Source organism: Montipora capricornis, chromosome 7 (assembly GCF_036669925.1).
Source record: "Montipora capricornis isolate CH-2021 chromosome 7, ASM3666992v2, whole genome shotgun sequence".
Classification (NCBI taxonomy): Eukaryota; Metazoa; Cnidaria; class Anthozoa; order Scleractinia; family Acroporidae; genus Montipora; species Montipora capricornis.
Window position 1 is genome coordinate 36,954,350 of NC_090889.1, and position 25,384 is coordinate 36,979,733.

The window sequence follows — 25,384 nt, forward strand, 5'->3', positions numbered from 1 at the left end:
GGCCTGGCCAAACGCTCGCAACATTTCAACGCAATATCTTCATCATTTTTGGGCACAACATGTTGCTTACGTTTGCCCACCCTGTTTGCGATATGTGGCAACATGTTGTATGATGTTGGATCAAATTTGACAACGGTCAACTTTTTCGTGCAACATTTTGGATGTTGCATGATGTTGTATCGTTTGCACACGTTCACGCAACATTGTTGAACTAAGACGTGCACGGTAGGTCTACTTGTCGCGCGCCAGGGGCCTAGGGCACATAAACATCAACGTCTTGCGTTGAAAATGTTGCGTGCGTTTGGCCAGCCCGTTCAACACATGTCGCAACATCATGCAACAATGTTGCAAGGTGTTGCGTTGAAATGTTGCGAGCGTTTAGCCAGGCCTTAATAACGGCGGGTCTAAAACACAAGTCACATTCCACAGGTCACTAGTTGCAGATCATTGTTTTAAGTTTTGGAAAGTAACCAAAAACCCTCAATTTGGCTAACCCTAGGCCTACGGTTGGTTTTTAGGCCTAGGGTTAGCCAAATTGAGGGTTTTGGGTTGCTTTCAAAAAGGTAAAACAATGACCTGTGACGAGTGACCTGTGGAATGTGACCTGTGTTTTAGACCCGCCGCCTTAATAAGCAACGTAAGCGGGGAGGGTGCCCATAGCTCATTTCTAGGTTTGATTTTTATTTCGTTAGAGTCTTCTTCACCTTCAGTTGTATTCACACTTGGAAAATAATGAACAAACAGCAAACTCATGGGGAAGGCATAAAAATTGTATTTTTTCTGTTGAAATATTAACTTTTCAGAATAAGCAAAAAAGGAAAAAAAGTAGTCCAGATTGCCGGTAATTCCAGCTACGCAAATGGCAACTTAGCGAATAGCAATTTGGTGATACAGGGTTTTTCAGGTCGCTTAGAGAGTGACAACCGGAAATCTCGTGAAAACAGTTCCTTTCCAAGCGAGTCGGCAAACGTCAATAGAATTGTCATTAAATATGAAGCCAACAAAACCAGGCAGCTTGATAAGCAAGTGGGTAATTAATTTCGGAAATACAACTCTCGTGCAACACGCACAAGAACAGTGATTATAATAAGAAGGACGTGCATACAAGCTTCGTTAGGATCTCCCGCCACATTATTGATGCATTCGCACACGCTCTCTCCTCATATTACCGGCATGAAACCTATTCTTATCCGTGAAAACACGTATCATTCTTAAGTCGCTTATGCCCGCCGCACACGGTGAGGAAAGAGCTGAGCAAACTGCCTCGCGAGGCGGTTTGCTCAGCCGTTTTCTCACCGTGTGCGGGGAACTTTTGGTGAGAAATTGGCCTCGCGAGGCCGTGAGGAAAAAATCAAACATGTTTGATATTTTTCGCCTCGCGAGGCAAATTCCTTATTGTGTGCGGCCATCGTGAGAATCGAGTTGAGCTTGGTCAACGAAGCATCCAATAAAAATACGTGGCATTCTCACGTGATTTCAGTGACGTCGGAATTTCTTCCTCCGACACCATCCTGAACCGCTGGAGTCGCGTGAGTATGCCATGTATTTTTATTGGCTGCTTGATTAAACCAAGCTCAGCTCGATTCTCAAGATGGCCGCACACATTGAGGAATTTGTCTCCCAATTCTGAAAGAATCCTAGCGGGACGAGCTTGTCAAGGGGAGCCTCTATCTCCCATACTTCGCCTAGAAATCAGCCTTTTCCCGAGCACAACGCCTCCCTTGGGAGATTCAGCACAGCCACTGTTGTAAAACCCTGAGCCAATCTTAACAAAGCTATCTTAGCGTCAAGGGAAATGCGATAATTTTCGAGGGAAAAACCTGTTCCTAAAAACAAATATTCTTAGGAAAGGGTTGACTCCAGGAATTAGAGGAGATTGAGGTTCCACGGGCTGAGCTCTTACCTGAACCTAGATTAAAGGCCTAGCTGCCACGAGTGTACTTCTGCTCAACGGTAGAGCAAAGGAGAGCTCGGATATTTTCTAAGCAGCGCCGATATTTCTCAGAAAAAATACCTCTTTCCATCCACAACTTTCCAGTACACATTTATCGTTTCGTCAACGAGTTGCATGTGAGAGTATTTCAAGGTCCAAAGTCGATACGCAACAAATCCCGTACCTCTGAAACGACGATTATCAACAATTCGTAATTTAACTCTGGATTGACTGTTATCCTCAGTTTAGATTACTCTTTCCCAGGACTTGTGGTAGCAGATAAAAAGAAAAAAAAAGTAAATGTTGTATTCCTGGACGGGATTTGAACCCAGAGCACCCACTTTGAAGGAAGTGCTCTTATCCACCCCTAAAGATCAACTGGCCGTGACAATTGTGCCGATTATTTATCAACACTAATTAGTATACATAAAATCATTGGCTGAATAGTGGTTAAGTCTAGTGCTTTCTCTTTAGGTTTGGTAACCGACATTTTCTGCTACTTAAACTTGTTTCTTAGCAGGTATACACATACACAAATAATGTTCTGGCAGCTAGCAATATGGTAGTCTAGTAGTGGTTAAGTGAAAGGGTTATTAATCGAATGCGAATTGAGGCATTTGGGTTCCGATTTAAAATATATATATTAATTTCCCATAAACTCTATCAAGCGGTAAGCGTCCTAAATTGACCATAATTGTCAATTTAGAGAAATTAGGATTTGTCGATAATCGTCATTTCAGAGGTAGAGGGTGGGTTGCGATACGCTGTGTTGATTCATCTCACCCTGGGAAAACGGGATCCGATAGTGTTACGTCAGCGTATTCGAAAATTTGCGGATAGGAATTGAATTCTCACGGCTGGACTGGATCTAGCATGAAATGGAGGCTAATGCTGGCAAATCTTTGCAAATGCAAATTAATTTGCCCGCATTAGCCTCCATTTCATGCTAGATCCAGTCCAACCGTTAGAATACGAAACTGGCCTATTCGCCGGATACGTGTGGACACAAGGCGTAGTCGGAATACAAAAATTTCCGGACACGTGTGTTCGGGGCCTTAATTTTTGCTGGTTTATTTCAGCGTCACACTTTACCCGCCGTTCCTGTCTCAGAAGTGAAATATCGGTGGAAGGACACAAACACTCGTTTCTGGGTTTACGGAATGGAGCACAAAGTACACGCCCCAGACTACCCCCAACAGTGCTGCTGTGGTTGCATTCTGCTTTAGAGTTGGAAAGAAGGACCAGCAAGTGTTTTTTTCTAAACCAATTGACGTCTTTACATTTTGTTTCATTAACATACTTGTTTGCTCACAGAAGGCATTATGCTATTTAAAAACTGACTTCAAAAGTTAATAGCACTTGTCAAACTTAGTTAAATCTCAATTTTTTAGCATTTGGCTTTGATAACGCGCCAGTTATTAGCCATCAAAAACTGATAAATTCTTGGGTGGCAAAAGTGCTCATGATACGATAAACTGAATTCTTTGTAAACTTTCGAATTTTCAAAGCTAGGATCGTTGCTCAGAGATTATCTGGTATGTCGGGTTCAAATGTTCAGACATAGATCATTAGGCAATGCACTTTCAATATTCAGCTGCCTGGTTAGAAAACGACAGCCTTGTGTTAATAAGGCAAAAAATGTAAGCAAAGAAGCACGAGAAATTTACGGAGACACATCAACCTGTTGTTGTTTATTAGTGTCCTTTGCTTTAACAATAACCAACTCGAAAATCGATCAATAATTATTGTTGTAGCTCGTTACTGAAATGCAAGTTTTCTATTGGACGAAAACGTATCACGTGACGCGCCTCAGACCTGTGTAACTCCCTAGGGTGAACAATAGTCACTAACTCCCTAGGGAAACAAGAGCTTGAACCTTGGACTTGCACGTGATTAGAGCGTGCGTCTTGAAAGCGCGGCAAATTTGTGAGCAGGTAAAATTAAGTGCAAGTCTTCATCCATCACATCCACACAGTAGCGATGGCCTCACTTGAGTTCTTTCCATATATAGGTAAAATTAAGATTAGGTTTTCGTAAACTGAGAGAATTCTTATCAAAAGTACAGGTATACAATCATACCGCCGTTGCATTACTTCGTTAACATTTAAATAGTTGCCTATGGGAATCTTTTTGTGGTCTTGGCGTCAACGGTGATGCGCTATGAAAAGGTGGTATGGGCTTACAGCGGTTGTCCTCAAAAGTGCAGGAGTAGCAGGATAATTCCGATAATTTCGCTTTTTGATTGCTGTGTAATGGTCATTGGCTGGATTAAGAATCGTGCTCCTTTGTCGTTCTCCATTTGTTCTGCATTCAATTCATATTTCTGGAGCCTGGGTTTATATTCAGTTGAATTTGTTGCAGTGTTCGTTTTAGTTTCATTATGGAAGCTTTCGACAGCCAGCCATGTCTGGAATTTTTGTTGGTATCTGATCTTGTAGCCATTTCCTGAAAAAAAAAATTCAAACTGTTAACGATACTGTTGCACTGTGATAGGTAATCCAGGAAATTTTTGTCCGAAGAATCTGAAATCCGGAGTCAGAAAAGGCCTCTTTCCAAATTACCAGAATGCTGTTTGCCCTCCAAAATTTTGCAGAAGCATTGTTTTTATTTTCGCTTGTGACCCTTGTAAGTCACAAGAGAAACTGGAAACAATGCTTATGCAAAATTTTGGAGGACAAGCAAAAAGTATTACGGCATTTTTGGTCAAGTGGCCTGTTTGGAACCACGGTAAAATATAGATTCTGGGCACGTCAGGAATCCGGAATCGATGGAGGGGCAATCTGGAATTAAGGACATAAAATCCGGAACCCACTGCATGGAATTCAGTATCTAATACTGTCTTGGTATAGCAGAGTTTTAAAGCAAGCAAACATGGACAATCTTCCTGTCGGTGTACGTTGGATCAGTGACTTGATCTGATCGGCATAATTACAAGTTGAGAAGCTAAATATTTTGAGCGAGAGCCGATACAACGTAGATTTGATTTTAGTAGTGTACTATATTTCGGCTGTCCAAACCAGCCTTCTTCAGGTACAATAAGAGTTTACATTGGATAGCCTCTATGTATATATAGTAAATGGATGTTGACCTAGTTACTATACATACTATATATACATTTACTATATATATGTGCATAGAAGCAATCCAATGTAAACTTCCATTGTACCTGAAGAAGGCTGGTTTGGCCAGCCGAAATAGAGTACACCACTAAAATCAAATCTACGTTGTATCGGCTCTTGATCAAAATATTTAACTTCTGTCTTGGAATACCCTAGATGAGGTGAATATTATTTGTTTTTTTCTTTTAATAGTGCTCGTACTACGGGCAGCAACTTTCAAACCAGCTTCTAGCACTGAGCGGTTAATATCCCTTTGATCCACTTACCTGGAGTACATTCTCTCCGCTAGGTATGAAATGTCCTAAAAGGAAAAGAAATAGAAAGAAAGAAACTTGAGTCCGTCACTTAAACTTTTGAACATATAAAGCAATCTTGCTTCGATACGTAACTTTATTTTCCCAGTTATACATTCCTACGAGTTCAGTGTTTGGTCAGGTGGTCATGACTCAAAGCTGACAACTTATCTCTCATCTGCGTTGCCGTTTTCTCAGATCATCTATCTAGAACGGCTCCTTTCACTAATTATTGTTAAAGTGTTACCATATGATTTAAAAAAAAATCACTTCCCTTTTTTCTTCTGAATTTGAAAATGTTTGCTTGACGCCTGACTGGCAAAATTTTGAGCTTTGATTTTTATCCAAAGGCTGTTTACTTTGACTGTAAGTTTTGGATTTCGCGGTATGCTATTTCTCACGTTCTAAACTGACCGATTAAACCGATTAGGGTTGAATTTAGGAAAAGTGACGTCATTTACTCAAAAGCTTAGAATTTCAGCGTGTAAACGCAGCTTATTATATATGAAAAACACGAGTTTAAAAGTCTGAAAGCCCTAAATTTCCGTGCTGCACATTAATTCAGTCGCGTACACACGCATTGTTCTCTTAACCTAATGAGTATTTAACGTCATTTTCTCCTCGATCCAGCTCTCACAAGATTTCAAAGTGAGTAATATTACTAATGGCGGGGAGCATTAAATAGAAAAATTCCAGTTAAAATAAACAGGTATCTTCTTTTAAAAAAAGCCTTAAGACTTAGGCCACTTACTGTTAAGTTAACATGCTTTTGAAATCCACAGAACAAAAAGAATTGATTTTTTGGTCATACTACCACTTTAACTTAGCCAATTGACGCCACGGCTAATACGTCACATAACATATATGTCTATAAAATGCATCCAATTAGATACACGACGATTTTAATAAGCGTCACGAAGTGTCCTCTTTCCCTTTTTCCCAACTTCAACAACTTTCACCTGATTGCTGGGCAATTTTAATTGATCACAACAACAAACATATGTAAGATGTTACATCATGATGTGAAGAAACATCTAGAGGCACGTGGGAAGCAGACAGGAAAACGAGCACACTGGTAATAAAATCACGGAAAACCGAAGACAAAACGAAATAATAGGTCCGCAATGGGCACGTGTATACTCTTGGAAGCCTATGATGAAATGATTACCTTAAACATCATTTCGCTCGATCGAGCAATTTTCCCCTTGTTATAGTTGTTGGGCTTTACAATCCTAAGAAGAGAATCCTCAAAACATATTCATCTTTGCTTTCGATGGTTGTGCAAACCTTTCCAGACTTACTAAAACATAGACTCCACACGCAAGATGTCCATGTGGCTAGGGTGTGAGATATTCTTAAGTCTAAATACTTACTTCAGATTCTTGCAGCCCGTTTTCCCAGCAATGTTTGTATTTTTTTCCAATGATCTTTTCACGACAAATGTACCCGCTTTTCACGCTCACAACATCTTTGAGAGTTAATTGTGGAATAAATGACTTGCGTGAAATATCCGAGGAAGATATTGTTGTCGGCCTCTCTATCAAACCAACGTTGCAGGTCATAGATTGCTTGTGATACGACATGCTCGGTTCTGACTGACATCTTTCGAGGAATCTGTCAGAATGCCTATTTTCTCGTGTTCGACAGGCAATAATTTGTCTGTATGGCTTTGCTACTCCACAAATAAATATTTTAGATGATAATTCTTGTGGCTGCGTAGAATTGGACACCATGTTATTAACGATGACGTCACGGACAGATAAGGTGTGGGACACACGAATGGATGGAAGAAATCTACAACAGGAAGAAAATAAAGCCACAAAAATGATATTATTCAGTATTTGTCAACAAGCCCCCCCTCCCCACCCTAATTTCTCGATGGTTTGGCAGAATTCCATAAGCTCCGATGGAAGCGGCTCATCGGTTCTCGACATTACCTATTCCTCGTATTACCGTGTTCCTTGTACCACCCATGATTTTGCATGAAGCACGAGCAATCGTGGGGCTTCGTGGTCGCAGACCAATCAGAGGCGTTGTGGTCATCAGGACCAATCTGATTGGGCATAATTTGGCGGGAGCCGTATTCTAAATTAATATACTACGAAAACCACCGATCTGTGGAATGGGTCCGAATTATTGAGTGACTGCTCCTCTCACTCCAGTTAAACATTTTGATGAAATTCCTTTCCCACGGAATGAGCAATAGCCGGCTTTCGCCGTCAAGGTGTACCGGAACAACCACAACATTGTAAAGATACGTTTTCAAAATCTTGAGCCCCGGGGGGAAATGGATAAGATTGTTCTTCTCCAGCGAAGAGGTTGCAAGTGCAACCATGCACTCGCTGTTATTTCGAGTGCAAGAAAGGTTCGCTGGCCTGAAAAGTAGCATAGAACACAGCACCTCTCAATAATTTGAACTAGTTACAAGCGAACGTGGGCGGGGCAATGACTCATTAATTCGAGCTCATTCCACAGACCGGGGGTTTTCGTAGTAACACAGTAAACTGATGGGCCAATGTCAAAAGAGAGAGATTGAAACTTCTGGGTCAAAGGCTTCTACTTTTCAATTTGGCATTCATTTTATCCAAGCACATACGTCACATTACTCGCCGCATTACGTCTAAAAGATTGACGATTCCTCGCTGAGATATCTTCAGTGTCGGTTTTTTACTAGCGAGGAGAAGTCTCCTTGTTTGTTCCCCTGAGTAGCAGCCATACTGCTTTACAGGAACAATTGAAAGAATAAGCACAAAAAGAATCGAAATTTTTATCCTCCCTCTTGGCCACCGTCTGTGTTTTCTTCAAAAATGGAACCCAGGCTTTGTCTCTTATCCTATTATCCGTCAGAGAGAGCCTGGGATCCAACATGGCTACCGTGACCTAACCTCAACTCGAATTCGCTTTCGTCGGTGATAAGTTATAAAGGTAAGCATTTATTTAGTTATTTTGGTTTATTTGTGTTGCAGTTTAAATCCCATCGGCATCCGTACATTAGAAACCGCATATTGAACAGTTTTTGAGCACGCTTTGTTGTTGTTTTCTTACGAATAAAACGGGACACATCTATATCGGTGCTATGCCATTATACTCCGCCCGCTTCAGCTTTCGATAATAACGTTAACCCAAGATGGCGATCACAGCAAAGTATAGACGGTCCACTAAACTATAGCTAATCCTACAGGACAATAGTATATAGATTTAGCCAAGCCTAACGGCGGAGCTCCCTGGTTATTTATTCTTACAATATGTTAACCCAGCTTGAGCCCACGATCCCATCGAAACTTAGTATCTGATCAGCGGTCAACTTAAAAAGAACTGACCTTGATTAGCTTTAAACTTGAGCCTGCGATATGGTCACGTGATACTGGTCACATTGGCATACATGGAGGGGTCGTAAGATCACCAAAACCAAATTTTCTCGCACAGATGGGTTACTATATTTTCTTACCAATGGTGGGCCCCGACAGCAAGAGAGACAACAATATTCTATATTCTACTTGGGGGTGACTGGTATATTAATTGGTGCTACGTTTGATCTATTAAGTCTAATTCCTTCGAGGTGCATCTTTGGTTTAGATCAGTACGCAGTAAATGGCGTACATACCTGTCAAACATGATTTGAAATTGGTCCTTCATGTCGCTGATGTTCACAAACATCATTGCATCCGGGTTGATTTCACAGGCCTAAAACAGCGCAAGACATTCTACAAGCATGACGTTGTTTACACTGATATGGAAACGCAAATTTGGGGCCTTATGCGCAAGGAGCGCGAGCAGAGAAATATTCTTGTCCCCTAGGGACCCATGACTAGGAGCCTCCCTATGAGGTACAACCTGGAGTCAAACTTTAATTGTGCTTATCTTTCTATGTTTAGCACTAACTCCTCAACAGAACACTAACATTTACTTAAATTTTCATACATTGTTTTTGCTATTGTTGTCTTCGTTTGACAATAACCTTATTCTGATTGGCCTTTCTCAACAGTAAGTGTAGAGGCAAAGAACTCGTGGCATTCTAAAAATAGAAAGATACAAGATACACGCAAAGGTTGACTCACTGATAGCGCTTGAATGGGAGAGGCAAGCTCCAACTCATGAGTTCCTGCTTCCCGAATACCATTGTTTCTTCGATGAGTACCAAGTTTAAGGTTTTTTTCTCCGTTGTTCCTAGTGTGAACGCGCCTAACGTTTTAAAAATGGTGATTTGGGGTGTAGTTTGTAAATAGGATACCTTGATAAGGTCGGGTTCTTGCCTTCTCTCTTTCATTTTATCTTTTAAGCCTCTCTGTAAAGAAAAATCAGTGCTTGGTCTAGTACGTTCATCCAGCCTTTTTATGATTATTATTTGTACAATATTTATGATTAGGTGGTCCATTACGAAATACAAGATAAACTTGCTACGATTGTTCTTGCCACTGATATATAGTCATTCGTGATCACTTGGTTACTTCCCCTATCAGCGTGACAGGATAGCGTGACCTCAATATTTCATTACGTCATACTTACTAGATGGCTATCAGTTATCCATTAAATCGAACCCAGGCTACATTAATGAAAAGCGAGTGTTCTTCCCCCGCACAAATCCTGATCCTAAAATCTTAGCCTCACTCTTTTAAAGACCGTTTAACTTTATTTGGTGAATATAGCGATATTCACTGTTTATAAACAAACAATTACTTTGATATTTGAATTTTGCCAGCCACAGAACAAAAAAACTATTGTTTCGGCAGCCGCTAGATCTCCAGTTGGCACGTTAATGACAATAGGTGTCGTAACGGTGAGTATCGCTACGAGAAGTAAGTCACTATTCTTTGATTTCACTCTTCCAGGTAATCTGGTGACATAATTTGGAGGACCGGGAAGAAAAATTTTAACGCCGTATCCCACAACCGCGCGACCTTAGGTGTTGTTTCCAAACTCCCTGCAGTATTGCGATCGCCAAAACTCAACAGATCATTACGTGTCTACCACATTTTCCTGTTACTGAATGAACATTCAAGTAGACCCGACAAGATCTAACCTCGCCTCTGCCAGTTGAATTCGAAAATAAGGCCGCGCGCGGTTGGGGGACACGGCGTTAAAATTGTTCTCCCCAGTCCTCCGAATTACGTCACCAGATCACCTGGATATGATAAGAAGTCCATGTTGGTGCCAAAAGCAATACAAAAATATAGCGAAAGTTTCTTGCGTAATCATGATTCCCAAGAAACGTTTTCGCTATTGTTCTTTCCACCAACATGCCCGCCGTGACGTCATGTGCAATCAGAGAATCCAGAGTGTGAAATAAACGGGCCGTTAAGCCTTGGCCAAGCTATTCATTCACCACGCCTTTAAATAGACGTGCTTAGAGTGTGGATATTTTCGGTGACGTGGGCAAATAATGAAATCTTCGCAAAGATCGAAACTATCGGATAGTGACTTACCCACTGGAAAACATTATAGCTACATTATCCGTCCTTTGAACAAACGGGATGACATGTGAGGTCGACTTGTGGCAAATCCACTCAAACACAACAACAACGACAACAACAACAACAACAACAACAACAACTTTTTAACTTTTAGAGTGAGATATTCGATTGAATTCGATCTAACTTAGAACATAACCATTAACTAATTCCCAACTAAATATTTCTTTCTCATATAACGATGTTTCTTGTGACGTCACCCATTGTTATTAATATGCCAGCCAGAACCTAATTGGGTATTGAACAATGACTTCTTTTGTTCCGTGGTTGGCAAATTTGAATATTAAAAGAAATGTGACGTCAATGTTTCTGAACAAGAAAAATACCGCTATTCACGGGATATGATATTGACTCGTCCCCTGTCGTCTTGCTTGTATAACGAGTGGCGCGCACAGGGGGCGATGGGAAGGATGAAAGCGAGGAGAGACGACTAGGGATGAGTCAGGATACAATGCAAACTTGCAAGTGATCAGCTTTGAGACTTTAACTGCAGTTAGAGTTTGTGGCCTTGTTAAGTGAGACTTAACAGTGTAGGATGCCTTGGCAATTTTTCCTGGACTAGTCTAGGCCTGAATGATAGTTTGCCTTTGATCACCAATTAGAGTGAACCCACAGAGTGGCGTGGGGTGGTGATTGTTGGTTGTCTGACCAAAGCACAGGGGTGGGGAGGGTAGCTTTTTTTTAAACTTTGTGACGGCAGCAGAATTGCCTTGTTTTCACAATTTCTGCAGCCACATGAAAGCAATCCAATAAGGGAAGGGGCATTCTGTCTGCGCGTGCGCGAGCCATTAAAGATCGAACACACTGCGGCCCCATTTTGTTTTGCGGGGTGTGTCATGCAGTATTTATAACTGGAGATCGGCGCTTTAGAAACACAGTTCAAGAAAGATTGAAAGAATGTTTTTTAGTTCAACAACAGTTCTGTCACAGAATGCTTTTGCAGAATTTGCTGTCGCTTCGATTGGCGAGATTTGAAGATCAGAGTCTGAACAAAATGGTTTATTTCATGTGAAGCACAGCAGAGGGAAAGGGGATTCCTCTTTCAATTAAGGTGGCTAAGAGAGAAATCAATTAAATGAGGTAAGTTTCAAGGAATCGAAGTTGTGTTTGTGTTATAGCAGAATGATTTGATGAAAGCGTTTCTTAGTTTCAGAGGCAATAATTGAGGCTAAATCTTGACTTGAGAGTGTTTTATTTACAGATTCAATTTGCTCAAAAATGATACCCCTCCCCCAAGTTTAAATTTGCATTGTCAACGTTTTAATTCCTTTTTTTTTTTTCAGTGGTATACAGTTACGGGTCTTAAAAAATGTGCAGCGTTCAAGATCAACGTTTTCTACGTCTGCACTATTTGAGTATTCCTATTTGATGAATTATGACATACTTTCCTGGACTTCTATCTCCGCAATCCTTGGTCATTTCCGTCTGTGTCCCTTGCAAAACACAGGTAATTTGTTGACAGTTTCGCTGCTGCAAATGCTTTACTTTGAACAAATTTTTTTTTTTTACGATTTTTTTCTGTTTCGTATTAGTGTTTAGTTGCAATGGTTTCTCCTAACGAAGGGTAAATTCGTGAAGAAAATGTCTACCTTTTTGAAATATCTTTCCGCCACGCTAAAAATGCCTTCACAACATTAGTCATTTATCCTGCTTTCGCCAAAATGCTGTTTTATGAGCTAAAAAAATGTGCGCTCTTAGTTAAAGCAATTTACAAGGTAGGTAGTTTCGGTCATTATCGGCCCTTGCACAGTTCGGCCAATTCAATTTTCCATTTTTTCCACAGTAGTTGAAAAAACATATTTTGTGTACGTCAAGGGTTTGTTGTTTATTTTTGAACTGGCAATATAACGTAACATGCACCAAACAACGGAAATTTGCACCGATTTTTCTTTTTCCTCTTTTCAACTTTATTCATAGTTTTGAAAATATGATTTTATTACCCAAAACAGCCTTTTTGGACATTTTAAACTACATTCTTCTTGTCCTTTCAATTAACAGCCTAACCTTCAAACTAAATAATAATTTGCAGAGTACTTCTGATCATGGCTCAGAATACATGGCTGAACAGACGTCACTACAACAAAGCACTACTGGTGTGGATAAACATGTGTCCTCACTGGGGGAACACTAACCTCTACTAATAACCTCATATGTAACTATATCACAGTGACTGCTGTATTTTATGAATATGCGATGGAAAACACTCGCAGTAATCATTTTTTATGTGCACCCTCAGACAAACCATGTTGTGGGTCTTATAAAATCATAATGATTAAGAAACTGTGCTCTGTACATGTGTGCTATGGCATACTTTTCTCTACAAAATAAATCACAAAACCAAGCCCAACTGAATAAAGGGGGTCCGTGGGTCTTCCGTCCATTTGATTTCCATGAAAAATGGAAAATGAAAAAATGGATTTTGTATTTTTAATGTTTCATTTGTTTTTACCGAGGAACGTTGAGAATAAAATTCCAACAAACACAAACATGAAAATCATGGTTTCTTATTGAATGAAAATTAAAAATGACAATGCAAATCTTTAATTTTTATTTGCAAAGGAAGAAAGAAGAATTGAATAGCAGCCAATCGATTTGAAATTATTCTTTTTCAGAACCTTTCCAATCGGGGTCTAATTCTTTGATTTTTTAAGGAAGAGGCTTTCAAGATGGAGAAAATGATCCATGCAGTAAATATCCGATCACTTTTCAATTTTCCTCTGTCGACGATCAAATAAAAATGAAAAATTGACAAACCCTTCCGCACCATGGGACGGACAAGTCGAGACCGCAACTGACACGGCTGGGGTTGGGAGAAGTCACGCAACCCTTGAAGGGGAGGGGAGGGGAGTTGAGTTATGGCGGCTACAAGGCTCTACTAGGGGTCATATTTTTATTTCCTCGCCACAAATGTGAAAGCTATGTGGTTCCCTGCATGTTCAGACGTTTTCAACGACTTGGACCTCCACTAGGCTGCCTTTTTAAAGGCCAAAAATTCACATGCGCCAGGTACGTGATATTTGCATTTGCTCGAAGCAGTATTTGTATGAATCGAAATACATCAAATAAAGGAACTTTTCCAGAAAGAGACGACAACAAAAAGTTTGAAATCGCAGGAAAATTAACGCTACCGAGCCGAAATAATGGTTTGCAGTCAAGGCTGCCCCTTGAATAAGCTTATAAAAAAACACAACGATACAGGTAAATCAGCACTCTTTCTTTCCAAACTCGTGGGTTTTTATTTTTCTTTTGTTTTCAAGAATACATTTTCACATGTATAAAGCTGTTCAAAGCACTGAATTTAAACCATGAATTTAAATCACTAGCTACCGGTATGTTCATATTCTCTCTGCATTACAATAGAACAGAGAGTACATCCAAACAATATGCATGCAGCTATGGACAAGACAGTGAAGGTTACACCAGATGTTCTTCCAACAACAGCGGTGGCTGTTCAGTTATTTGAAGGAAGTGGGGGGCAATTGACAACCTGGCCAGAATTTGGTATAGACCCATTGTCTTGTGATGGATGCCAAAGTTCAGCAAGAAGGAAACACTTCCATTCACATTTTCCTGATTTTCTCACTGTGTTTGAAAATGTAGTAAATGGAAATCCACCATTGTTCCAAAATGCAATTCAGTTATTCCGAGACCTCACTTGTGAGTATTGCTCATAGCTGCAAATTTCAGCCGGTTGTTTGACTTTATCCTCTTGTTTCACTTTATCCTCCGTGAAATCACATCCCTTATTATTGAGTACTGCTCAGGTTATTCCTATAAGACGAAAGGAACATGTATATGACCAGGAGCCATAATCGGGGATGGAGACCGTAAGTATTGGGATCCGCGCGGAACCATGATATGGGACAATTTTTCTATTTTTAGAACAAATTGCGCCATCCTGACGTCATATATCTGCGCGGACTCACGCACAATTCGTGGGTTCTCGCGTGGATGTTGTCCTCTTGCGTAATCAAATGGCGTGATAATAAAATGGCGGGCGAAAGTTGCGATTTTGTACAGTGATGCCAGGGGATAACAGCTGTGAATAAATTGATATGGAAGTCGATAGCTCTGTTAAAAGAGCAAATGATTTAAATTTGGAAGAAGTCAGCTCAGCCACACAACAAAAGAGAGTGAAAACGGTGTTTAAGACACTCTGGGATGACACGAACAGTGAGAAACCCTTTCAGGTACGTGGTACGCAAGTCGATTAATTAAATTGTTGCTTTTAGTTTAATTCACGGCATCGGTTTTCACGCTCTTTCCCGGGCTTTCTGGACTAAAATAAATTAATTAACACCCAATATACTTCAATTATGTGCAGGTTGGTAAGCTTAACCTTCGTGAACACATTCTTGCCAAGAGCAACGAATTAAGATCTCTTGAAGCCATCGCGTCAGATCTCCAGGATCCCAGAGTAGAGGCTCGTGTCGAGGTTGTGGAAAGAAGTGGAAAGCCATCCCTGGTTGTCGTCAAGAAACGGAAAGCCTCTCTCTCTGACGACGTGCCTTTTGACGACGTGAGACTCGTTGTTGATGCAAATGGTGAATATCGTTTGTTTGTGTACCACTTTGAGCTCGTAAGAAGGGGCACAATTAATATTAATCAGCCGGGACAACTGAGAAATGCAATAAACGAAGTCGTCAAGAATCGTCCTTGTCCTGGAGTGGACACTAGGATAACTGGCCAGCAGGATTATCTGTCCTCAGAAGTAGAAGAACAGACCCTTCCTTGGCACAGAGTTTTGTCAAGAAATTGCGCGCGATTGATAAAAAATGCCCAATGTGAGAGTGGAAGAAAGTGTCGATGTTGCTACAAAACAGAACAAAAACTGTCAGAACGCTTAAACCAAAAGAAGTCTCTGACTGAAGAAGACGTAAGGAGCAGACAATCTGTGTCATCCAAAGTTCGCTTCTCTTGCCTCAGTCCAAAGAGCCAAAGTAAGCGATTGAAAAATATGCGGCAATCAAGGAAAAACATGACAAAGCAGGTCAAACGGTACAGAAAGAAGTTCTCTGTTTTAATGTCTGATACACATAGCTCTGACTTGGACAAATTGATGGAGCGAGTTGAATCTACACCCATGGGAAGAAAGGAATTTGAAAAATGTGTGGCAGAAGCTGATAGTTTACGACCCGGTGCAGGGCAAGTCTTGCGTGAGATATGGGATTCGGACAAAGTGAATTTCCGAAAAGATCAGGCAAAAAACGGTAAGTTTTAGAAGGTGTGTAATTTGATCTACATGCTTCAGGATACTCCGAAATGCAAAATTGTAAATTGGTCAGAAGATGATAAGAAATTAAGTAAGAGGAATTATCGGTAATTTTGCGTGATAATCAGTAACCAAATAACTTAAGGGGCTGTGTGAAGGATACGGGAAGAGAAAAGTTCACACTTTGGCACAAATATATCTGATCATCCCTGGTGTGTTTATAAACTTCACTGTTCCAGACCACCACCCTCGCCCCCCTCCTCTCTTCCCCTGCATAGGGCTTTGTATTTCTCACTTAGGGTGTTCGGGCGAATGTCAGAGGAAAAGAGGAGAAAATATAAATAATTTCTGTACTTTTTAAATGTGTTGTATCTTTCAAGAGGGTTAAATAGCTTGGGCCAGGCCACTGGTCCCCTTCAAGGGTTTAGTCACAATTTCTTACATACTTCCCTCTCCGTTTTATATGGAAGTCCTCTCAGGTGTTCAAGAACACTAATAATTTTATCAATAAGAAATGCTTTTAGTTACTCTACAGACATGTATGTACAATGCTTTTTCTTCTAGGCCCAATCCATCTCATGATCACAAGGGATTCTGTTACAAACTATTCTTGCATTAAATTTTGAAATCCTGTATTACCCAGATATTTAGATGTGTTGATTTAGTAATCAGGCAATTGCTTTGGTTTTGGTTATACCACAATTTGAGGTTAGCTGAGAAGTCTAATTGGTAAGTAAACTGGTTTGATTTTGGTTTTACGACACTCAGCTTAAAACTGTTCTATACACGTTCTATTAAAGGATATGGACATCGATCTAATCGTTGGACTCAGGCGACTTGGCGAGTGGCTCTTGCTATTTATGCACGCTGCCCGGTCCTGTTTGATGACCTCAAGAAGCTGGACATTCTCCAGCTTCCATGCAGGAGATCCTTGGAGAGGGTAATGGCAAAGAGAACAGTAGAGGAAGGTATCCATGAAGAAAGAATCATCGAGCAACTCACTTTGTTTAATCAATTTAAAACCACTGCAGTCCTTAGTGGAAGACCGGAGCCACTGGGAGTTGGAGAACTCTTGTTTGATGAGACAAAGGTGAATAGAGGGTATTCCCTTTGCTTATCATAACAGCCATATTGGTGTATCTGTATTTAAGTTTTACTATATCTTCCTTAATGTTTGGTACATCTACATGCATATACATGGCAATCATCAATGATGTTATTTGAATCATTATAGGGCTCATTGCAGATCATGAAGTAATATAACCTATTTAAATTTTAAGCGTTTTTTTGCTGTATTGTTGAAACATGGAGTATGAACTGAGTTAAATTTGACAAAGTTAAAAAACCTAGCTCAATATGCAGTTTCGTCTGACCCCTTTTGTTATTGCATATACAGTTTTATGTTGTTGTTAGTGTAAATTAAACTGTTACTTTCAGATCCATTCAGTAACTCAAAACTGTTATTGGATTGGTGAAGCCTTTAAAGTGCCCATGCAGTACAAAATAATTGCTGCTTATTTGAAATGATTTTCAAAGTAAAGAAGAATGGAATTTCCCTTATAATTTGGAATATCTTTTTTCATTTTAGAGATATTCATGTTTTTGTATTAATCATGCCAATGAGGAAAGTGATCATGTCATAAATAGCTCCACTTGAACAACAAAATACTGAATCAAGAATATCTCTAGAAATATTGGAGCAGTGATCTTCAAACTTATCAATAGAAATGCACATCACAAGCAAAACAGAATGACACCTGCTATGTTGTTGCCATGGCAGTGCTCTTGGATCCAGTCTCTGTCTGGGGAAAACAAATATCTCCATTTCCAACTTTTTAAACTGGGACAGAGGGTCTTTCTCAGAGATTCACACATGGTTTACATGCATTTTTCTTACCTCTCCCCAGTAAGATTATTGGCAGTGAATTATCCTTCTTTAAGATGATCTGGAAATTTTAGTCTTAATTGAAACAGGAACAGCAGCATAACTGTTGTCATAGCAATGGCACAGTGGATTTTGTTTCTTTTGTGATTTACATTTTTTTTAATATTTATGGAGGTATTCTTGATTGAGTGTTGTACTATTTTAGTGAAACCACCGATGATGTCATCACTTTCCTCATTTGCATAATATAAAAAATATTTTAACTGGAATTTCTGACCATGAAATGCTTTTGAAATAATTGTAAGTTGTAATTAACAGGTGCAGAGTAAGATTCAGATCCGTTGCACAGATGGTGTTGCCATTGGCTATGCAATGAATGAAAATGACTGGTCATGTCTTCATGATGTTTATGAGTCCCTGTTCATCTCAGAAAATGGAGCTGGTCAAAGGGCAAGTTACGTTCTTCAGACCTACTGGCGGGATATGACATCTGGGTTTGAGTTTGCTGGGCCTTACTTTCTCCGTGAGGTACCCCTGGATGGAAAGTTTCTACATGACATCGTCTTCAAGGTGATCAGTACCCTTGAAAAGTACCGGTTCCATGTCATTCTATTGGTTGGTGATGGAGCTTCCTGTAACTTAGCCCTTTTTAAGAGGCTTTGTGGCTATGCAAATGAGCAGCTCCCAGTAGAAGACAGTGGTGCTGAACGATACCAGTTCAAGGCCAGTTTCATCAATCCATTCAGCACCAGATCAGACAAAACCTGCTTTGTCATGATATGCCCTGCTCACCAGGTAAGGTATTATAATAATTCAAGTATTTAATTATTCTCATGTGTACAATTTGTAACACCTGGGTGTTATTGTTTCTTATATTGTCCAGTTGAAGAACATCATTGCAGCTTTGTACAGTTCAAGGAACAAGGGGAAAAAAGCTTTCGAGAAGGGAGGCACTACTTTTGGCTGGCAGCCAATAATTGATCAATATTACAGGGATCAAGAGAGATCTGCAAAAGGTCTGGGTAGGCGTGTCCCTGGTCTGAGGTATAGCTATGTGCAACGTGACTGCTGGACAAGACTAAATGTTATGCCTGCAAAGATAATGCAGGTAAGAGAGGGAAAATTATGTTAAATTTATAGAACTTTATGGTTCTATTCCTTAGCTTGAAATTGACTAAAGAATGATAATTTATGTCATATATACAGATCCTGGCAATAATTAAGGTTCAAATATTTACAATTGAGATGAAGCTTCCATTTTTATGAATGGAACAGTGATAAGTGGTTTTGTCTACTTTTACATTCTACAGCAACGTTATATGATTGCAGCCTTGGAAGAATATGCAAATTTGAGAAGTGAAGGCCCAGAGAAAACTGTTGTTGTGAAAGAAACAGCAAGGTACCTACAAGCATGCCACCACATTTTTGAAAAGGGAATCCTTAGCCATGTGTTTATAAGATCCAATGAGTCAGCTGTATTCAAAAACATACAACAGGGATGGAGATATTTCGAAGAATGGGCAGAGGAGCACAACAACACAGGTATGCTTACATCAAAAACTTTATTCAACAAACTGTATTAAGTCATTTGTCCATTAAAAAAGCAATCAAAAGATTAAAAGTCAAACAATGGGTCACTTCACCTGGCTGTCATTATGGTTGAAAATGAAAGCTAGTCTGTTTGATGAGGAAGTGATTCAAATGTTTAACATTCAACATTTTGGAATCAACTTCAATTACATTCACCTTTTTTCATTAGAGCTCCTTTTTTATTTGGCCACTTGAAAGTTACACTTTCGTTGGATTACCAACAACTGTATGCTAGTTAACCAGTAAACCAGGCCATAATAAACACAACACCAAAATACAGTTGTAATTAAAATGATAGACATTCTTATAATTAACAATTATTCGCTGAAGTGGAGATAAATATCCACCACTTTCACTGACACTGAGGTGTATATACCACACAAGCTGAATAACTAGCAGCCCAAAGAGTAACTTTATTTGCGATAATTTACCAACAAAAGCCATTTTGTTTTTCTTCGGCTGCTCAGAGGTGAATAGTACTTGGTTAATCACCTCCAAGCTAGCCAATCAGCATGCTTGAAAAGTACTATTCACCTGTGTGGTATATAATAATTACTTTACAGTGTATGTATATTTACAATAATTTTCCCCTTGATCTGATTCCTCACGCCTAACTTTTTGGGGTGACAAACTGGGTTACATCTAAGTTTTCCTTTAATCTTTGCAGAGTATGTTGACAACTCCAAACGAGCACGTGCAGCAAAGTTTTTAGCATGGCAGGTATTGCTGAATAAAGATTAACTTGTTTATTAAAGTGCCTATAACCCCAAAATATTTTTTTCGCTTAAATAACTCTTTGCACCTGTTTGAAAAGCATTGCGCCTTTTTGCACCTTTTTAGCCCTAATCTTGACTTTTTACAGGCTGTAAAAGTTACGAAATCTGACCATCATCTGTAACACGACCGAGCAAGTAAGGGGTATGGGTCTATTCCTGGGTTGATGTCACAAACTTATTTGCATGCATGTTTACAAAGACTTAATACGATGTAAATCAGTCTGTGACGTCAACCCAGGAATAGACCCATACCCCTTACTAGCTCGGTCATGCAACAGATGATGGCTAGATTTCGTAACTTTTACAGCCTATAAAAAAGTTAAAAGGTGCAGTTTGTTTCGAACAGGTGCAAAGATTTATTTAAGCGAAAAAAATATTTTGGGGTTATAGGCACTTTAACATTATCTTGTTTACTATTTTTTAAATGTGCATTTAAAAGATCAAACTACATCCCTCCTGGTCCTTGGAGGGAAGACAAGTGTTCCCTTTGATGGGGCAATAGTATATATAAACAGTAGCCTCCATTTGGGGCGAAAATATTCTAGGATATTTGTCTGCGGACATTATCTGCTCCGAGAAGCGAAACAGCTTTCGGAGAGCACAGCTTGAGGAAAACTATGAGCTTCGAGGAACGGATAATGTCCAAGGACAAATACCCGAGAATATTTTCGCCCCAAATGGAGGCTTTCATGTTTATTATCCTTCAAATATTTTTCGCAACGCGAGTTGTTTTGACAATTGGGGGATATTCTCGGATATCCCCCAGTTTTAGCTGGGTGATATTCGGTCAAGTGACGTGTTTAAACCAATTGCGTGCGAGTGAAAAGATTTGATGAATTATTTAACAAATAAAGAAGCCTAAGCCGTGTATTACACTGTGATAAAACACGACTGGCATTTTAGAACACGAGGGAAATGTAGAAAACACGAGCCGCGGGCGAGTGTTTTCTACATTTCTCGAATTTTCTCAATGACTGGAGTGTTTTATCACAGTGTAATACACGGCTTAGGCTTCTTCATTTGCTTTATGATATAGATTTTACGCGCGCAAAACGATAAAACACGCTTTTTCGATGTTTTATACTCTGATAAAACATAGGTTTTTGACCAATCAGAGAGCGCGCGCAGGGTCCTATCTATGTTATAAATATAAATAAAAGTTATAGTACATTATCATTATAATTATTATTATTGAAATTCATATATTTGAATGTGAGTTAGGATTAGTTGTTTACTAAGCCCTTTAAGGGGCATTGTCACGCTACTTGGCAACTTTACAAAAAGCCAGGTGTCTTCGCATTGATTGAATTTCAAAACTAATGAATGATCTAGTTTTGTTATTAAAGGCTATTTGAATGTACTGAAACTGTTTCTTGTCGCCTGTCGCTATGGATGGCATGGATTGAAATAGATTGAAACTTGAAAAAAATTGCCAATTTTTTCAGGTTTTGATGCTGCATGTTCCAAAAATCCTCAAGAAATTTATTATGGTTAGCCCTCTCTGATAAAATTCCGTTGATGTATTCGTTGTAGCTTTACAGAAACATTTGTTTAATGATTAAAGACCCAAAGTAATGATTTTATAAGCACAGAATTGACCTAAAACAGCAAAATCCTTGTGACACTGCTCCTTTAAATAAATGGCATTTCTTATTTAGCTTGCCTTTTCTCTCCCTCTAGACATTTGACCTTCAAAGAGTCATGGTCTTTGGATTTAAACAGTTCTCGTCATACTTCTTTGATAATTTTCCTGGATACTCTTTGTCTCCATTGCGGCTCTCAATAAGTCGACTTGAATCCCTGTTTGGCACACTCAAGTTCCATGCCCATGGTTCTCTAAGTGCAGGGAATTATGGGTCATCTCTTGGAAGGGTTCAGTTGAGACAGGAGCTGAAGGTCACTGCTAGAGCCACAAGTCATGATCAGAAGGGCTACAGGGACCAAGAGGTCCTATATCGGGCCCTACAAATGTGTCCACATTGAAACACTGTTTATCAACAGCCTTACATTGAAATCATGGCACATTTGTTCCTTATGGTTATCAGGGTGTTAAAGAATTTATTTTTCCCTCCCAAATTTCTCAAAGCACTTTTCAGGGTAGGCAAGGTAGCTCTGCATGCACCCTAATAGCCCTTGTAATGGGTTTTAAGTTCTCCTCTGGGTTGATTGGTGAAACAAAGAAAGAAAGTTCTTGAAGAGGGGTGGTTTGGTCATGTGGTTTCAAGTATTTCTGGGGCAATAAAATCTTTGATGAATGCTTTTCTGCTGCAGGAGTTGGTGGGCTTGATGTAGAAGATGCATTCAGCTCTGTTGGAGATGATCTACACCTCCTTTCTTATGAGGATCCCAAAGATTTTTTATTACTGGTAATAACTTCCAGGATGTCATTTCAAATGTCAGGGAACGGGCAAGCATGAAACAGAAATCAGTTGGCATCTTTGTGTCTGTTGGGAGGACAGTAGTAATTTTAGTTTGGGAAAATGGGGCATGTGCAATTTTGATAGCCACAGGCATTTACAGTATGGGTGTATACTTTCCCATTCCCTACCATCCAAAGAAAACGAGTTAATATTGTGGCTAGCCAAGACATACCAGAAGTTTTACAGCACCTCGATACAGTATGCCCAAATCACTTGGGTGGAGTACAACAGATAATGTGCCTCTGTCATTTCAGAAAAAAAGTACATTCAGTACAGTTAAAAACTGTTGTGTGGCTGAAGTTGAAGTAAATTGATTTCTCCTCCAAGCATTTCATTTTGTTAGTAGATAACAATTCTGTCATAAAATCTCATTTCAGCCTGGAATTTTAATTTTTTAATGAAATGCTGTGTCTTTTTAAGCTGGCTGCACTTTGGCATTAGTCATTGGTCACCATTTACATAGGAACAAGAAAATGTGACACCAAAATATATTAATTGTTATAAATAGTCTTTTAAAGTCATTTGACTGCACATATTAAAAACTTTTCTTGATCCTTTATTTATTACATATTTAAATTGGTATGTACTGGTGTGCATGTAACTTACAAAACTTGAGCCATACCTGAGAACTATAGATATTAATTATGTCTTTGTGCTATAAAGACATGCAGTCCTTTGATGGGTCTTTCATTGAATTCATACAATATATGAGTGCAAGTTTCAAGTTCAAAATAACATTATTCTATCACTCAGACACATTTTTTTGGTTAATTTTTCTGCAGCTCTAACAGTTACTGAGTTGGAGTACCAATGTACCTGATAAGCTGAGTACAGCTCTCAATAAAAAGATCAAAGACCTCTTCAAGCTGTCACTTTGGTTATTCTTTTGTTATATTACTTACTATTGTTTTCAGTAAAAACGAGACTTGTCATATTATATAAGGCAAGCTGACGTTGCCCTAAGTATAAACTATCACAAGAGACCACTTGAACTGGTCTGCTGCCTAGAAGAAAGCGTAATTAAGTTTGTAAGATCATATTATTAAGCATCCTTAATAATTAAGTACACTTATCGACACTGTAAGTTTTCAGCTTGTCCCTCAAGCTTTGGTCGGCTTGAAACGACTTTGCCCTCCTGAATCAGTTTTTTCTCTTCTTGAGCACTATAGAATTCCTTAAATCTGGTATTACATATTCTCTTTACTAGCTCTTGCCATATGGAGCAAGCCATAATCTCTTCAAATGGTGCTGTGCATGCCCTTTTTGATGCTGCCAAAAATAACTCTTGTAGCTCCTCGTCTAAAGCAACCGATTGTTTTGTCAGCTTCATAAGGTTTTTTGGATATCTCTTCAGATTTTTTTCAGTCAACATTTCTCTTATTCTTTTATCTAACGTTAACAAAACAACAGTAAACTTACTATTGAAGAAAGTCAACTTTCCCTCGTCCAACCTTTTTAGGACCCAATGGCAAAGATGTTTTCTCCTCTGCAGAAACAGACCATTTCAGACATAATTTTAACTTCGGCTGCATAATTTTCCTTTGTCGCTTCTGAAACTCTTCCTGGCTCCTTTCGCCCATTAACAATCTTTTCTCTATCTTCCGTAGTTTGTGCAGCGCCGCCCCAGATACTCTAGCAACGTCCACAAAGTCGGAATCGACAAACAGTGTCCGCGCCTTCACTTGCATTTGTTTGGGTTTTCCGTTTGTCAGTGTCAATCTTAATTTGCATGGACTGCGCTGTGAAAAATTTTCGTAAAGTGCCCAGTAGATGGTGTTAAAGAACAACGGCAGCATGAAAGTTGACTTCGTCTGTTTCGTTCTCCTGCAAACTGAATGGTGGTGACAATTATCTTTTTCATGTTTCTCCAGACTTCTGATTCCTCCACCGTCAAACAACAATGGGAACAAATAACTGAAAACGAAGCCCTTTTGTCACTGTTTTTCACCTTAGCGCTGGATATTTCGGTGAAAGCTTTAATTATTTTGGAGTAAATATCCCGACAAAGCTTCACAAACATTACCCTGATCGTGTCGCTATTGAGTAGGGTGGACACCATTTGCTTGCGAACTGGAAATATTGACAATGATTTTTCATTTCTTAATTCATTTTCGCAATGTGTTTGTGCACTCAAAACGTAAGACTTACGAGTCTCCTCCAGCCTTTTTACGTCGTCGTTAGAAAGGTCTTTTCCAGAACTCTTTTTCCTTTTCTCTTTACTGGACCTCATCCCCTGTTTGTTTCTGGCTTTTGGTTACCTTTTTCCTCCTTACATCTTTCTGTCCTCTGCTAGGCGATTCCTCCCCAGACAGGGCTGACGAATCATTTCCACTCGATAGGTCGGAAAAGTCACTCCACTCGTCTTCTGAATCATCTCTCACTTTCATGTTCACTGTCAAGGTCAAGGAAAGTGTCCAAGGAGGGCTTGGCTTAAATTTGGAAGCGATACTGCTGAGAGAAATCCTATATCTGCCTCATTCACGAAGGTAATATCGCCCGCCATTACCCGTGCGCGACATCCGCGAAAATCCTCGCAAATTCTCGCAGCAATGTAAGCGTGTGTGCCGCAGGCGATGGCGCAATTTGTTCTAAAAATAGAAAAATTGTCCCATATCATGGGGCCAACCCCAATACTAGAAATGGCGCGCGCTTACGGTCTCCATCCCTGATTATGGCTCAATGATATGA

The 25,384-nt window shown here is 39.6% G+C and overlaps 2 protein-coding genes across 2 annotated transcripts; one reads left to right on the forward strand and one right to left on the reverse strand.

Moving 5' to 3' along the window:
- Nucleotides 1-4,300: 4,300 nt before the first annotated feature.
- On the reverse strand, nt 4,301-9,612 carry LOC138055890 (uncharacterized). Its single transcript, XM_068901759.1, has 5 exons — nt 9,577-9,612; nt 8,950-9,029; nt 6,719-7,139; nt 5,319-5,353; nt 4,301-4,378 (listed from the first exon to the last, which is right to left on the reverse strand). Exons 1-5 carry the CDS (start codon nt 9,610-9,612, stop codon nt 4,312-4,314), a joined length of 639 nt encoding a protein of 212 aa, XP_068757860.1. The 3' UTR covers nt 4,301-4,311.
- A 5,854-nt stretch (nt 9,613-15,466) lies between these two features.
- Nucleotides 15,467-22,259, forward strand: LOC138055891 (uncharacterized). The gene is made up of 7 exons (XM_068901760.1): nt 15,467-16,023; nt 16,826-17,115; nt 18,229-18,705; nt 18,794-19,018; nt 19,221-19,452; nt 20,168-20,220; nt 21,957-22,259. Exons 1-7 carry the CDS (start codon nt 15,771-15,773, stop codon nt 22,257-22,259), a joined length of 1,833 nt encoding a protein of 610 aa, XP_068757861.1. The 5' UTR covers nt 15,467-15,770.
- Nucleotides 22,260-25,384: the final 3,125 nt, after the last annotated feature.